This window comes from Papio anubis, chromosome 8, assembly GCF_008728515.1.
Source record: "Papio anubis isolate 15944 chromosome 8, Panubis1.0, whole genome shotgun sequence".
Classification (NCBI taxonomy): Eukaryota; Metazoa; Chordata; class Mammalia; order Primates; family Cercopithecidae; genus Papio; species Papio anubis.
Window position 1 is genome coordinate 3,086,128 of NC_044983.1, and position 14,760 is coordinate 3,100,887.

General features: G+C 38.7%; 1 protein-coding gene across 5 annotated transcripts in view; it reads right to left on the reverse strand.

The window, feature by feature from the left end:
* CSMD1 (CUB and Sushi multiple domains 1) overlaps positions 1 to 14,760 on the reverse strand; it is a 2,034,404-nt gene that overhangs the window by 227,628 nt on the left and 1,792,016 nt on the right. For all 5 annotated transcript variants that reach the window (XM_031669914.1, XM_031669913.1, XM_031669915.1 and 2 more), the window contains one exon: positions 12,392 to 12,496. In XM_031669914.1, the coding sequence (XP_031525774.1) occupies positions 12,392 to 12,496 (105 nt within the window). The remainder of the gene's footprint in view (positions 1 to 12,391; positions 12,497 to 14,760) is intronic.

Below are 14,760 nucleotides of genomic sequence, written 5' to 3' on the forward strand. Positions count from 1 at the left end.
ATGTTATTTATATTTTTATCACAGCGAAAAGGACTGGGGAGCCCACTGAGTCTAGAGCTAGAAATATAGCACAAGTTTGAACAAGTCATCTGTGAGATATGGCACAGTTTCTTTTCAAACAGCCTGCTCAGCTTCTTATTCTCTAATTCCAAGTACCCCCACTTTCTTCTCCTTTTCTTCTTTCTGGTTTCACTACATGCCCAGACATGTCACAGCCCCAGCTCACATGCCTTTCCTTATTTGAGAATGGACTGGCTCTCTAGTCATCTGTGGATGACCCCTTCCTCCTCTCCCCTCTCTCCCATCACACGCCCACCTCATCTAAGAAAGTTTAAATCTTTAGCCAGTTGAGTCTAGCTTAAATTGTGCGGTCCGACCCCAGCCAATGGGGAAAGGACAGTTGCAGGAGTCGCGTTAAGAATAAAAGTTTCTATTCTCCTTTGTTTGGGGTGCTCTCGTGGCAGCCAGCCTGCTAGAAACAGCCTCCTGCGCAAAAGTAAATGTGCTTTGCTGAGAAATCCTTTGTTTGATTGCTCGTTTTTTGTTGTTGTTGTTGTTGTTGTTTTTGAGACGGAGTCTCGCTCTGTCGCCCAGGCTGGAGTGAGTGGCGCTATCTCAGCTCACTGCAAGCTCCGCCTGCTGGGTTCACGCCATTCTCCTGCCTCAGCCTCCCGAGTAGCTGGGACTACAGGCGCTGCCACCGCACCCAGATAATTTTTTTGTACTTTTAGTAGAGACAGGGTTTCACCGTGTTGGCCAGGATGGTCTCGATCTCCTGACGTGGTGATCTGCCCACCTTGGCCTCCCAAAGTACTGGGATTACAGGCGTGAGTCACTGCACCTGGTCCGAGCTTTATTTCTAACAGCACCTCTAATTTGTGTTTTACCCTCCCATAGCACAGACTGTACTGCATTTTAAGTCTTTTGTTTACAGCTCTCTCACTCTTTAGCTTGAGCTCCTAAAGATTGGTGACTGTCTCCAAGATCTTGAATGGCCATGGTGAATTTAATTTTCAATGAATTCATGCATCATGCACAACTAAAGGAAATACAAAGCAGTTCATAAATACGTGAAGATAAAAAATTGTTCACACATTAAAATAGTGAACTATGTAAGTTTTTCTTTAAAATGGACTATCGAAAACAAGATATGATCACAGAATCTATCCCTGATTTCTTTAAAGCATTTTCCCACTGATTGGATGTTATTACCTAATAATTAAATGACATGAAAACAAACGAGTCAACACACTTGGGTGATGAACTAGTTGCCACATGAGTTAGACATGTCAGAATAAAGAGGGTACACAATGTTGAACCACTGAAGGATTTTTAGCAGGATATAATTAATGATCTGATCAAAGTGTCATTTTGGAATAAATCTGAGCTTGGTGTTGTGTTGAAAAACGTCAAGGACAGAAAGATCACTTGAAATTTATGACTACAGTTCATGAGAATGACAAGATTTGGGGGAACAGATATTTTAAGATGAGAAATAAACAAGTGCCCTAACAAGGTAGTTTTTAAAAGGCTTAAATGCCAATTACAGATCTCTTATAAAGTATCGCATGACTTCCTGGTGAACTGTGATCGAAGCCCTCTGGGGAAGAAAGTTTTTACTTCATTTTTACTTACTCAACAGGACGTAAAGAATCGACAACCTGGCGAAGGAGAGTGGAGGGACTCCAAACATCCCAGCCTGATTTCCACTTCAAATACTGTTTCACTTTTTAATACCCAAAACTTTACTCACCAACCACCTCAATACCACTTACATGTCTAAAGTCCACTCCCCTGTGTCTACAGCCTTGATCAAAAGTATGACGGGACTGAAGTTTTCATAAATGATTAGTTGGTGGTTGGCTAAGTCACAGAGCCACTAGTCATTACTTATTCCATTTCTAGAGTCTTTATTCCTTGGTTACTTACCATGAAAAATTTGCAAGACCTGCAGTAGAATAGAGAATTCTTTCAAGTTTTAACATCCAAGAGATAAATTTGGTAGAATAACCATGAATTCTAAAGCTAGTAAGAATATCCTGAAACCAAAGGAATGATTTTAAAAAACAGAATAATCATAATTTTCAAGTGAGCACCACTTGTCAATGAGACAATATACTTCTGTATCTAGGTCTCTATTAAAATATCTTCTCTCTAGTATCATCCTTTTAGATTGACCTATTATTTGGGAAGAGAGGATATATGTGTGCTCAGATAATGCCAGTTTAATACTTGCTAAATATTTTGCATCTAATGTCTCTATATTTGGGCTCAGAAACCCACTGTGACTCAACAGTTTTCCTTTCTGTAGCATGCTTCTGTTTCCAAAGGCTATACCTAACTAAATGATATCATATTTAACGAAAGTAAACTTACTCAAAAACTTAAGGATCTACAAAATCCTAAGAGTTGCCTTATGCAGTAAATCGAGTCCTTGCCTGTCTGAGAACTATGTAGAGTCAATGACTTCCAATTACTCTTAGAATAAATCCTGGGCTACAACGTACTGCGCACTGTGGCTCTTGCCCCCCTTTTTCAACCTCGTTTCTTTCCTTTTCTTCATTTTCTTCCTTTTCTGATTGCTCACAGCCCTTCCTGGTTTGTTTGTTTTGTTTCACAAATGTGCTAGGTTCTTTTCCACCTGGGGTCTCTGTATTGATATTTTATTTCAATTACAGCGTTTTTTTTCCTAAGTGTTTTTACGGCTGACTACTGCTCATTTTCTTTCCAGGGATACTTTTAATCTGAGGTTCTGCTGTCATCTGCACCTCAGAACCCTGCCAATTTGCTTCAAGGTGCTTATAACCTACAACCAGATTTAGGTATTTTCTTTCTAATTGTGCCCCCACCTCAAGAATGTAAATTTGACATTAGCAGAGACCACATTGATCTTGTTGTCTGGTTGTGACTCTACTTACAGAGTCAAGAGGGCAGAGCGGGACATATGAGCGGAGTGTGTGTAATTGGTGGTGCACGTAGGGAACCTACAGGACACTTAAGCGGGGCAGGGAAGGGGAATGGAGAAAGAATCACCCTCAGGGGAGTTGTGAGGAAGGCCCACATGCGCTCTGCGAAGGTCATTCCTAACGAAAAACAAACCAAACATCATCTCCCATGAGGCACAAGGGCAGATGCACCCAATGGCAGTTGTCAATTTCCAATGAAACCCTTTCCCACATGGGTAACATTCTAAAACAGCAGTGGAGTGAGAAGCAGCAAAATTTGTTTCATGATTGATGATTTTCTGAAGCAATAACCAGGAGTTCAGCTTGTAAGTGCATGACGTTACTCATAGGATCTACCTCTTAAATAATTGAGGGAATCGTAAGTGGCTGTCCCAAGAAGTGATTGTAGGATAAGCCCGCCCCTGCCCCTGCCTTGTCAAATACATTACAATGGAAACTCCAAAGACTTGTCAAGGACAACTTTATTTCAATCACTTTATTTAGGAAGGACGTCAACTGAAGCACCATGTGATTAGGTAATTGTAGGGAGACCCCCTGAAACTATTGCTATGGAATAAAAGATGAAATGCTCCTGATTATTGTAAATACAAAATTGCATGCAGGATTGTGTAAAGACAATGCCAGGTTGGACTGCCAGAATGAGCCAACAGTGCGTGATGTACTTCCCCCCTGCAGAGAGCCTATGAACGGACATGCAGTCAGGGAGGTTTCACATCACCAAGATTCCTATCCCAGAAAAGCAGATGTTCATAGCTCTAGGAATGGAATGTGACCCTTGTGGAGAGCCTATAAACGGACGCATGAGGGGCGCCTGTCCATATGGATAAGATAGGGCTATAAATGCCCTCTCTTGCCACGGCTCTTCTAGGCCTCTTTAGGTTAAGGAATACTCCCTTCTGAGAATTTCTGGTGTAACTGGTTGTCTAGCTTCACGTACTGTTTCTAAGGATTGTTTGTGACCAGCTTTTGCTGCAACTGTTACTGCTGATTAATATCTTGCTAATCATAGGTTATGGAAAGACTGTGTTTCTGTTTTAAGGCTCTGTTAGAAATTACTGATGCACACACTATATTGTAAATTCTTATCTCTGTATACTGTACTTCTGCATACAGATGTTATGTTAAAGAATTACTTCATCCTCATGTGACCATCTCACCTCATAATCAAATGACCCTAAATCCCCCACTAACCTACCCCCGCCCTCACTAAACTTAATAATAAATGTTGGTATATCCAGTGCATGGGCGGCACCGTGGGACCAGAAGGCGGTGACCCTCCGGGACCCAGCTTTCACTATCTTGTGTGTTTCTATTATTTCTCGACCTGCCGATCTGCCTGGGAACTAAGAGAGAGCCCCGTTGCATTGTGGGCTGCTGGCCAGATCCCACAATAGGTAATTTATTTTGGACCTGTCCCTTACATTGAGTAATTGTTAAAAGGCCAAAATATCACCAGTAGAAGTAAAGTTTTAATCTGTCATTAGTTTTTTGTGTTACAGTCAACACACAAATAAATATTGAATGCCTAAAATAATATTGTAGAAGTGACTTTACATTCCCAGAAGAGGCTCTGGAAAGCTCTGTGATGTAAGACAGAAGCCAGAATTTACATTGTTTTAGATACTTCCATGGTCCTTGGTGCACTGAGAACAGTAGGGATGAGAGAGACATGAATAATCATTGATCGATGTTAATGAAAGCAATTTTAATAGGACACAAGAATGCATTCTTTGTGGCCAAACTGTGAAGCTGAAGGTGGGTCTTAGGAAAATTGTTTGAAATGCATATGTGGAAAAAGATCTTCTGGAATGCAGTAAGTGTCTTAACATGAGGCAATTAAGAAGATTATTTCATTACACTATTGGGTGAATGCTAGTTTATACGGTGCTTCCTCTGTTGGAGATAGTAAGCTCTCGTCTCTGAGTGCACAGAATGAAATCTCTGTAAACACACTTGCTATATCAGAGTTCTGCTTTCTCCGTATCTCACATTTCCTGTGATGTTACTCATGCCCACCAAAATTCAAATTGAGAACTCACCTCAGTAGTGTTAATGTAATATTTAAGTGCCATGAAAGCATGTATTAATAATTTGAATGTGCTTATAAGGATTATTGTAATTATAGGGAGCTAATCCAAGTTATCTACATTCAATTATGGCAACGTCCTGCTAAAAATGTTTAGTATATTTTATTTCAAAGGACATAGGCATTTTCCAGAATTTTAATCCTCATTTAGATACTTCCTTCTAGGTACCTGTGTTGAGATGAGGAAATGAAATGTAGCTCATACTTAATCACTAAAAACAAGAATTAAGGAAGTATTTTAATGGCACATTCATAAGAAGCATGACTTCACAGTAATATTCTATTGACCAATTTAATCATCCGCATAGTCACCTGCAGAAATTAATCCAGTTAATTATATTATGTTCCCAACATTATATCAAAAATTGAGACAGAGTCTGGGCACAGTGGCTTAAGCCTGTGATCCCAGCACTTTGGGAGGCTGAGGTAGGAAGATGGCTTAAGCTCAGGAACTTGTGACTAGCCTGGGCAACATGGTAAAACCCTGTCTCTATTAAGAATACAAAAAATGAGCTGAGTGTGGTGGCATTCACTTTCCGTCCCAGCTATTCCAGAGGCTGAGGTGAGAGGATTGCTTGAGCCCAAGAGGTTGAGGCTGCAGTGAGCTGAGATCATGCCACTGCACTCCAGCCTGGGCCACAGAGTGAGATTCTGTCTCAAAAAACAAACAATAAAAATTGAGACATAAAGATCACTTCTATATTTTCTAGAAAAATTTTTAAAAGACTATATTCTCATAAACAACAAGTACCTTTTAGAATACAGAACTAAGAAAGAGGTTATCTCTCTTAATTACTGTGTTTTCTTTTCAAAAAGATAATTATATAAGTACATACTATTTCCTTTTATGATTTTATTGTCAGAACATTTAAAGCTAAATGTAAAGCCTAATAATAGTTATTTTAAAAATCTAGGTGTCTAATATATTTACATCTTTTTCTTTGGTTTGGCTGCCTTTAAAAATTTTTCCGTTAAATATTTTTTTTTATTGTACACACTTTTTTATGTTGCATCAAATACTTAAAGAGAAGGCACCTTACTACTTTAAAAAATCTAGATATACTTATTTTTTTACATGTTTAACTATGTATTTTTGAGTGAAATTTTATTCACTCATGACATATTTTTTCACTATATATCTAACTACCAATTATATAAAAACATACAAGAATGACTTAATCATGTATAATAAGTTTTGAACTCGGTGCCTTTGAAATAGAGTACTATATCACAAAATTATCTACATACGTTAATAATTGCAAAATATAAAAGTCTGAATCAAATCAGGTATAATAGCAAAATATTTATGTTTAGATTATAATGATAAAAATCATTTGACTAAAGAGGATGAATATTTTGGATCCATCGAGATGAAGGGCTGAATATCGTCTTGTTGCGATTTCCATTTAGAAGAAGAGATCATCTAATATCGAGAGAGATGATGATGCCGCTTAATTCGACGCCTTCCGACATAATCGATGAATTGATTGATCTAACTTCATCGATCTAGGAAGAGACATAATATGATATTGCATGCGTGATATTGATGGCTTTGCTTTTTATCCTTTCCTCCATCTTCCTTCCTTTTCCTTCCTTCCTTTTTCCTTTTTCTTTTTCCCGCCTGTTTGCTTCTTCTTGTTTGTTTGCCGTTTTTAAAAGTTTCTTCTTCTTCTGTCGATGCCTTTCCTTTTCCTTTTCTCTTCTCTTTTTCTTCTTTTTCTTCTTCCTTTTTCCTTCTCTCTTCTTCTTCTTCTTCTTCTTTTCTTCCTTTTTCTTCTTCTTCTTCTCTTTTCTTCTTTTTCTTCTTTTCTCTTTCTTCTTCTTCTTTTTCTTTTTCTTTTTCTTTTCTCTTCTTCTTCTTCTGAAGCGCCAGCTGCCGCCAGCTGCCGCCGCGCTTTTGCTTTTTCGCTTTTTCTTTTTGCTTTTTGCCGCCAGCGCCTGCCAGCTGCCGCCTGCCGCCAGCGCGCTGCTGCGCGCGCGTGCCAAGCGAGCTGCCGCCGAGTCGATTTTTAATTTTGAAGAGCGAGAGGAGTGAGTGAGGAGCCCGTGAGTTTTTAGATGGATGACGAGAGGGAAGGTGGATTGGAGGATGATGATGATTATTGATCGAGGAAATGATGAGAGATGAGATATAAAGAGCACTGACCTTTGAGCGAGCTGCCACTGAGATTATATCTATGGATCTTTAAACATATTTTGTTAACTTCATCAAGTTTCTAGTAATGAATGTAGCTAGAGAAAAAGTAACCTTTTAAGAAAGGCAGTGAAATAAAAAGCTTACATAGATAGAATTACTTTGGAGCTATTTTGATTCAGTGGCATAAATTAACGCTAAAGAAGCTAGGATAACTGCAGCAGTCTTTTGCTTGAGTTCAAACACACCGATTAGGTTTATAATATTAATTTTGGATAGATGTCATTAGATGAGGTATTTAATGTTTCACTGTCTTGTTAGAAGTAAGCTAAATTACAAATAACTTGGAAAGACAGAAATACCTATAAGCTGAATCATAATCATAGTCAAACTTAGTAAAAAAGCCTAAAAGTGAAAAATGTGATTAAACAAGCATTATTATATATTAAAACAAAATAGTTTCTATTGTAAGCAATCTCTAAATGGAGAGCAATTCTTAATTAGAGGGAACCATTCTGCTAATAATTAATCTTTAATGAGAATACACATTAAATTTAATTCTGTAATTTATCTGTGAACATCTCTGAATGTTTTCACAGTTATGATGAAATCCATCACTATGTTAAAGTTATGTGGGAGACAGATAGATAGATTTCATTTTAAAATGAGCATTCAAGAAAAGCTTCTTCACAGTTAACCTAAAAAATATTTTAGTATTCGTATAACTATCCTTGAACTAGGGCAATTTTCAAACCCCTAAGACCCTTAAAATTTCTAGAGTAATTTTAAAACCTACTAGAGAAGTTTTCAAATCCTTAAATTGTAAAACCCTGTGAATTAGAACAATGTAAAAATCCCATCCACTTGGGATGTAGAAATCTGCAAAATAAAACATCCCTCCTACTTCAACAATGTAAAAATACTAAACTATAAAATGATAGCTTTTCTTGAACCCATCTGGGAGCTGCGTGGCACGTACCCAGGTGACCTCATTTCCTTTTTTGTCTGTTTGTTTTTTGCCTCTCCTCTCCTCTCTTCTCCTCTCCTTTCCTCTTCCCTCTCCTCCTCCTCGTACTCCTCCTCCTCTTCTTTTCTTTCTTTCTTTCTTTTCTTTCTTTCTCTCTCTTTCTTTCCTCCTTCCTTCCTTCCTTCCTTCCTTCCTTCCTTCCTTCCTTCCTTCCTTCCTTCCTTCCTTCCTTCCTTCCTTCCTTCCTTCTCTTTCTTTCTTGTCTTCCTTTTTTTTCTTTTCTTTTCTTTTCTCTTGACACGGTCTTGCTCTGTCTCCTAGGCTAGAGTGCAGTGGTGCAATCATAGCTGTCTGTAGCCTCAGCCTCCTGGGCTCAAGTGATTGTCCCACCTCAGCCTCCTGAGTAGCTAGGACTACAGGTGAGGCCACCGTGCCTGGCTAATTTTGTAGTTTTTATAGAGATGAGGTTTTGCCATGTTGCCCAGGCTGGTCTTGAACTTCTGGGCTCAAGCAATCCACTCACCACAGCCTCCCAAAGTGCTTGGATTACAAGCGTAAGCCACCATGCCTGGCTTGGTGACCTCATATCTAAAGGACAAACTCCCCCAGAAGAGACGAGACCCACATGCTATGTGTGTGGTGAAACAATGGGGAAAGGTGACCAGAAAAGAACCATCTCCTTAACGTGTGTCAACTGCTGCAAGTGGAGCCTGGGCCTTGTGTGGCTCGGGACCCAGATGCAAGGGGAGTCTGCTGTTCCATCCACAGGCCTCTATCAGGGGACTATAAGAAAGGCTGGGGGCACAGCTGGAGCCCAGAAAGAGCTCTCCCAGCCTCCAGTGCGGAGGCTCTGTTACGAGAGGGCTTGAAACACCATGCATGTCCCTGAAGCTTTGCTCTTAGGAAACACAAACCTTGAACTACTACAGGGGAGCAGCAAAACTAACTGTTTCAGGTTCTCATATTATACATAAAGTGACATAAGATTATTTGAAGGTAAGCTCTACTCTATAAAAGGTGTGTTTCAATCTCTAGGAGACCATGACAATATTAAAAAACCTTACCTAATAAGCCCGTAGTAGGGATAACTGGGGCAATAAAAATACTTAATTACACCAAAAGCTGTCAGAGAATGTGGAAGAAATAATCAAAAAACAGATGGGGTAAATAGAAACACTCCAATCTTGGGGCCCGTGTGTTCGATCCTGTTGTTCCTCCCACCAGCTTCCACCAGATCAATACTGAGTTCAAAAATAGTCACTGTCACCTTCTTGCCCAGCAGTAAGATCCATCCTGTACACCTTGAGGTTAGGCTTTGTAATTTCCAGGATAAACCAATATTATCACTGTTCACACAGTTGCAATCTAAGATATTTGGATATGTGTTTTGTTTTGGTTTCATTGGTTTTCTTTAGAAGAGAACGCAGAGCAAGAGTGACACCTGTGTCAATTCTCCAATGTCCAGTTAAGTTAAATAACGTGAACAAAGACTAAATGGCTGCAGAATATATTGACAATGCAAAGGTGCTGATCTTTTTTGCTTTTACTTGGATTCTGTAAGATCACAGAGAATCTAGATCGCATACATTAAACCAGACCTTCTGGGAATTGCTTTTGCTATCAATACTATTTTACAGCCCATCTTTCAAATATAAGTGTTTGGTGTTTGTTTGAGAAATTTCCACCAGTGTCCATGTGGATGTACTATGGTTAAGGGGGCCTAGTTTTCACTTCTGTATGAGAAAAGAACTCCTGAGATAGAAGTAGATGTAGATAAGCCTTCATCGCACAGGTTTTAGAACCAGGCAAACTTGATCCTCAGTATGGACTCACAAGCTCCTTGATTCTCCAGACAGTTTTCAGAGAGAACTGGTGTCATCGTTTGTAAAACAGCCATCTGTACATCACCTTCCTGATAGGGTAGTCTGGATACCTCGCAAGGTGCTCAGTAAATGGTATTTGTAATCAAATGCACTTTTCATGCCTGCCTCTGCATGCCGTCTGTTTTTAACAGTGCGGCTAGGACCCAGGAAGGCTAAAAATGCTCTATGCTATGCTTCTTCATTTGGAAAAACTGAGCAGACTTCAAAAATATAGGGCAGTTTTAAGTACAAATAAGTAAAAAACGGTAACAAGTTTAGAGCAAGACCTGGCACAGAGTAAGTGCCTACTGTTTTTTCCATTTTTATTTCACGGACATAAACTCTGCTGAAAAATCTGAATTTAGAGATTTGTAGATTGGCAGTCCATATCTTAAACTAAATGCAAAAATATGTCAACAACTTTAAGATATCAGAAAAACTTTTGGTGATTTACATCAACAGTCCTTATACCATCTGATGCTAATTGTAGTAAGGTTAATTCTACAAATACTTTCTATAATCTCTATTTCAAATTCTGGCACGAAGAATAAGAATAGAGAAATGAGTTCCTCTTAATACTCGAATGGCATAAACTATCAGAATGGTGTTAGCATCAAAAACAACCACTTGAAAAAGAAAATAAATAAAAATGGAGCATTATGTTTAGCCCAATTTAAAAAATACATTAAATAATTAAACAAAAGCTTGGATTCTCAAAGTTCATCTGAATGAGAAATATGTTAGTCTCTCTTTTTAAATGAATGATATTGTCTAGGAAGAAAGAGAAATGTAGATAATTATACTGATGGGGCTGAAGCCCAGGTAAGTGCATATCTCACTGTATATAATAATAAGCATAGATGAATTATTTCACTAGCACTTCTTTGCAAGACAAATGAATAAAAGCCCAGACGCTACAGGATAACTTTGAGAATAAGAGCATTCATCAGTACTAACTCCTCTGAAACTATTAGTGAATTTTTAAATACTATCATAAATAAGGCTTATGTTTTTCTATCTACAGAGATTCACAAAGTATATCAAAGTAGCAGATTTTTCCAGACACATCCTACATAAGTAACATCCACAGGATCATTTTACACTGTCACTGAAGTAGTCCTATTCATATAAACTGAGATAAACTTGCATACAAATGCCCATAATAAGCAGGAAAATTTAACCAGAATGTGAAACAGCCCTGTGGTTTGTGCCTGGCTTAGAATATTTATCATCAGCTGGAAATCTGGCCTTTCAAAAATATGCATGCATTTACATCCTCGCAAACGGTTTATCTCAATTCAAAAGATCACTTATTAAAGCTTATCCATGTATTTGCTTATTTGCAACTGCTTATTAAAGGAGATGAATATCAACGTTAAACATTTTTAGTACTTGAAAACAGGTCCTAAAATAAACCTTACTCATTGGAAATTCTTATTTCGCTTTTACAAGGTTTACCTACATAATCAAACGCCAAAAAAGATTTGTGAATTCGACCTTTGTCATTCCATTTATCAGACTATTAACTCAGTCTCACATCCATCTCTAAAAGGTTACAGTCTACTGTGCGATGCCTTCTTCCAATTAAAATGAGTAATACGCAAATGCAGGCACCGGAGCAGCAGCTCTCTGCTGGTTCTTACTTTAACTGCCTTTGAGACTAGAAATAGAAGAGGCTTATGACCATAATCTAGGCAGAAAGTAGGACTGTCCACGTTTTGGGGATGCTAATATGAGTATTTTTTAATAACTCATAAAAAACTAGTAATATTACAATGGTTCATTTTTGTGCTTTTTAATGCAAACAACCTGAAATTATAGCAGTTGTTGTATCTAATCACTCCAGATTCAGACTTATACATTTACCCATTAATTTGTCTCTTGTAATATGTATTTCTTTTTGTTTGTTTTTAAAACAGAGTGTCGCTCTGTCACCCAGGCTGGAGTGCAGTGGGGCAATCTTGGCTCACTGCAACCTCTGCCTCCCAGGTTCAAGTGATTCTCCTGCCTCAGCCTCTTAGGTAGCTGGGATTACAGGTGCCTGTCACCATGCCCGGTTAATTTTTTGTTTTGTATTAGTATTATTATTATTTTAGTAGAGATGGGGTTTCTCCATGTTGGACAGGCTGGTCTTGAACACCTGATCTCTGGTGATCCGTCCATCTCTGCCTCCCAACATGCTGTGATGACAGGCATGAGCCACCGCACCTGGCTTATGTATTTCATAGAGACAGTTTTCATAAGACTCAATTTCATGCAAGTCTTACACAGTTATAGAACAATATTTCACTGTTTAATAAGAGCATGATTTATTTTTTCTTTAAAAAATGACTCAGTATAACAGTGAAAGCTGTATGCAGAAACAGTTGACCTTACTTTTGTATTCCAGATGGAAACCAGCAGCTGCCACACTAATGTCCGATTGGAAATGCAGGTAGAGTTGGTTGGAAGTACTGTTCAGCAGTGCTGGTACCGTGGTGCCTATAAGAAACAATGCAGATAGAATTTTAACACTACAAATACATTCACTTTTCTAAATATAAAATACATGAGGATACTTATTAGGCTTACAAATCTTTATAGTTTGTCTGACTGCCACATATTTAATCTGAGTATTGGTTTTATTATGTATTCAGCCATTCGATTTTTCTAGGTACAGTAAAAAGCCATTGTCTGCTCTGACCTGCTCAAGTCGATGTGACACCTTTCTCTTGTGCTTTCTATTGTACCATGAGGGTTTGTTTTGCATTGCTTTATCTATGTAATCTTCTGCTTATTAAATTTAGTTTTTTACTTGACATGAGCAGAAAAGACAGAAAAGTTCAACAGCCAAGTGTAATGAGGGTTGGAGGAGCAGTCGGACCAGGTGGATACTGATCTGAGATATCCTTCTGAAGACATTGCTTTTGACCACGTATATATGCTCTTCCTGACCCCCTATGTGACTCATGCTGAGTAACGTTCCCCTTGGATCTGTTGATGATTTCAACTAAAGATGCATGAAAAGGAATATATAGGGCTATTTTGACACACTGATTTCTTTACTTAAAATGTTCTAGCCTGCATCACAGTAACTAACCGATTGGAAAGGGCGATACAGGTACTGAGGACCAGGGTAAGAAAGAAGTAATGATGCTGGCAGGTGCTGAGGAAAAGAAAATCGTTCATCACTCAGAAGTTTGAGACATTTTGGTGGAATGTATCATAATATGGAAAAATAACAGACAAGTTTAAGTCTCTTTTTCCTGATGTGTGTATGTTCAATACTCTGTAAAATCATTCTCTAAATTAGAAGTGTATACATACTCGATGTCAAAGAAATATCCATTGTGTAAAACTCACTACAGTGTAGACAAATTATTCAAGTGACCTACGTTGAGCATAGCACTGGTGTAAAGGGAGAAGTGATAATTTAAATAACAAAGCAAAGAAATAAGTTGATAATTATTCAAAACAGATCAACATTATTGAAAAGATAAGATTGCCTATCATCCTTAGCTCACCACTTAAATGATCCAATATTCCCCAACAGATTTTATTTTATTTTTTAGATGGAGTCTCACTCTGTCACCCAGACTGGAGTATAGTGGTGCCATCTTGGCTCACTGCAACTTCCGCCTCCAGGTTCAAGTGATTCTCCTGCCTCAGCTTCCTGAGTAGTTGAGATTACAGGCATACTCCACCATGTCCTGCTAAGTATTGTATTTTTAGTAGAGATGGGGTTTCACCATGTTGGCCAGGCTGGTCTCACATTCCTGACCTCAAGTGATCTGCTCGCCTCGGCCTCCCAAAGTGCTGGGATTACAGGTGTGAGCCACTGCGTCCTGTCCCCAAGAGATTTGATCAGACCAATGACCCCAGGCAAGGACTCTGTCTCTTTATAAGAGGCTTTTTTTTTTTTTTTGTATTTTTAGTAGAGACGGAGTTTCATCGTGTTAGCCAGGATGGTCTCGATCTCCTGACCTTGTGATCCGCCTGCCTCAGCCTCCCAAAGTGCTGGAATTACTTTGAGCCACCGCGCCCAGCCTATAAGAGGCTTTTTAAACACTATGTGTGTCAAACTTAACGCCTAATCTATCTATCCCTGAAACATCAAGTAGGTCTCTAATGTTTCTTAACAGTACCATCGGCATTCATCCACGTCATCAGAGTCAAAGCTTCCTCCTTCTCCATGACCCCAAGCTGCCCTCCAATCAGTCATCAGGCCCTAACTGGCATGCTCTCTAAATATTTTCCCAAGTTATTTCACTTACTTCATATTATCTTCACAACAATCACCCCAGGGCAGGCAGCCTTACGTTAACCAGAATTAGTGCAATAATCTTCTAACTTGTTTTTTTGAGCCTGATCTTTTCCTAATTCAATGCATTCTCCATTCAGCAGCCAGAAAGCACTTTACAAATGTATATATGATGAGATATGTTACAATTCTCATAGATTCCTCATCATCTTAGGACCAAATTTCACAGTCCTTGATTTGGCTCCAAGACCCTGCGTGATCTGACTGCTGCTTGCTTTTCTAGCTTCTTATCATTACTTGGTTTTTCAGGATCATTTTTTCTTGCTTCAAGATGCTCCATATCATAGGCCTGGGATGTTCATTCCTTCTTCTTTTGATTCACTTTGACTTTCCTATTTCTATTCATTCAAATATAACCACTTATTTCCCAAACTAAGTCACTCACTCATTTGATAAACATGGGTTTATCAGCCAGATAAACTACTAACCCATTTTCCAAACATAC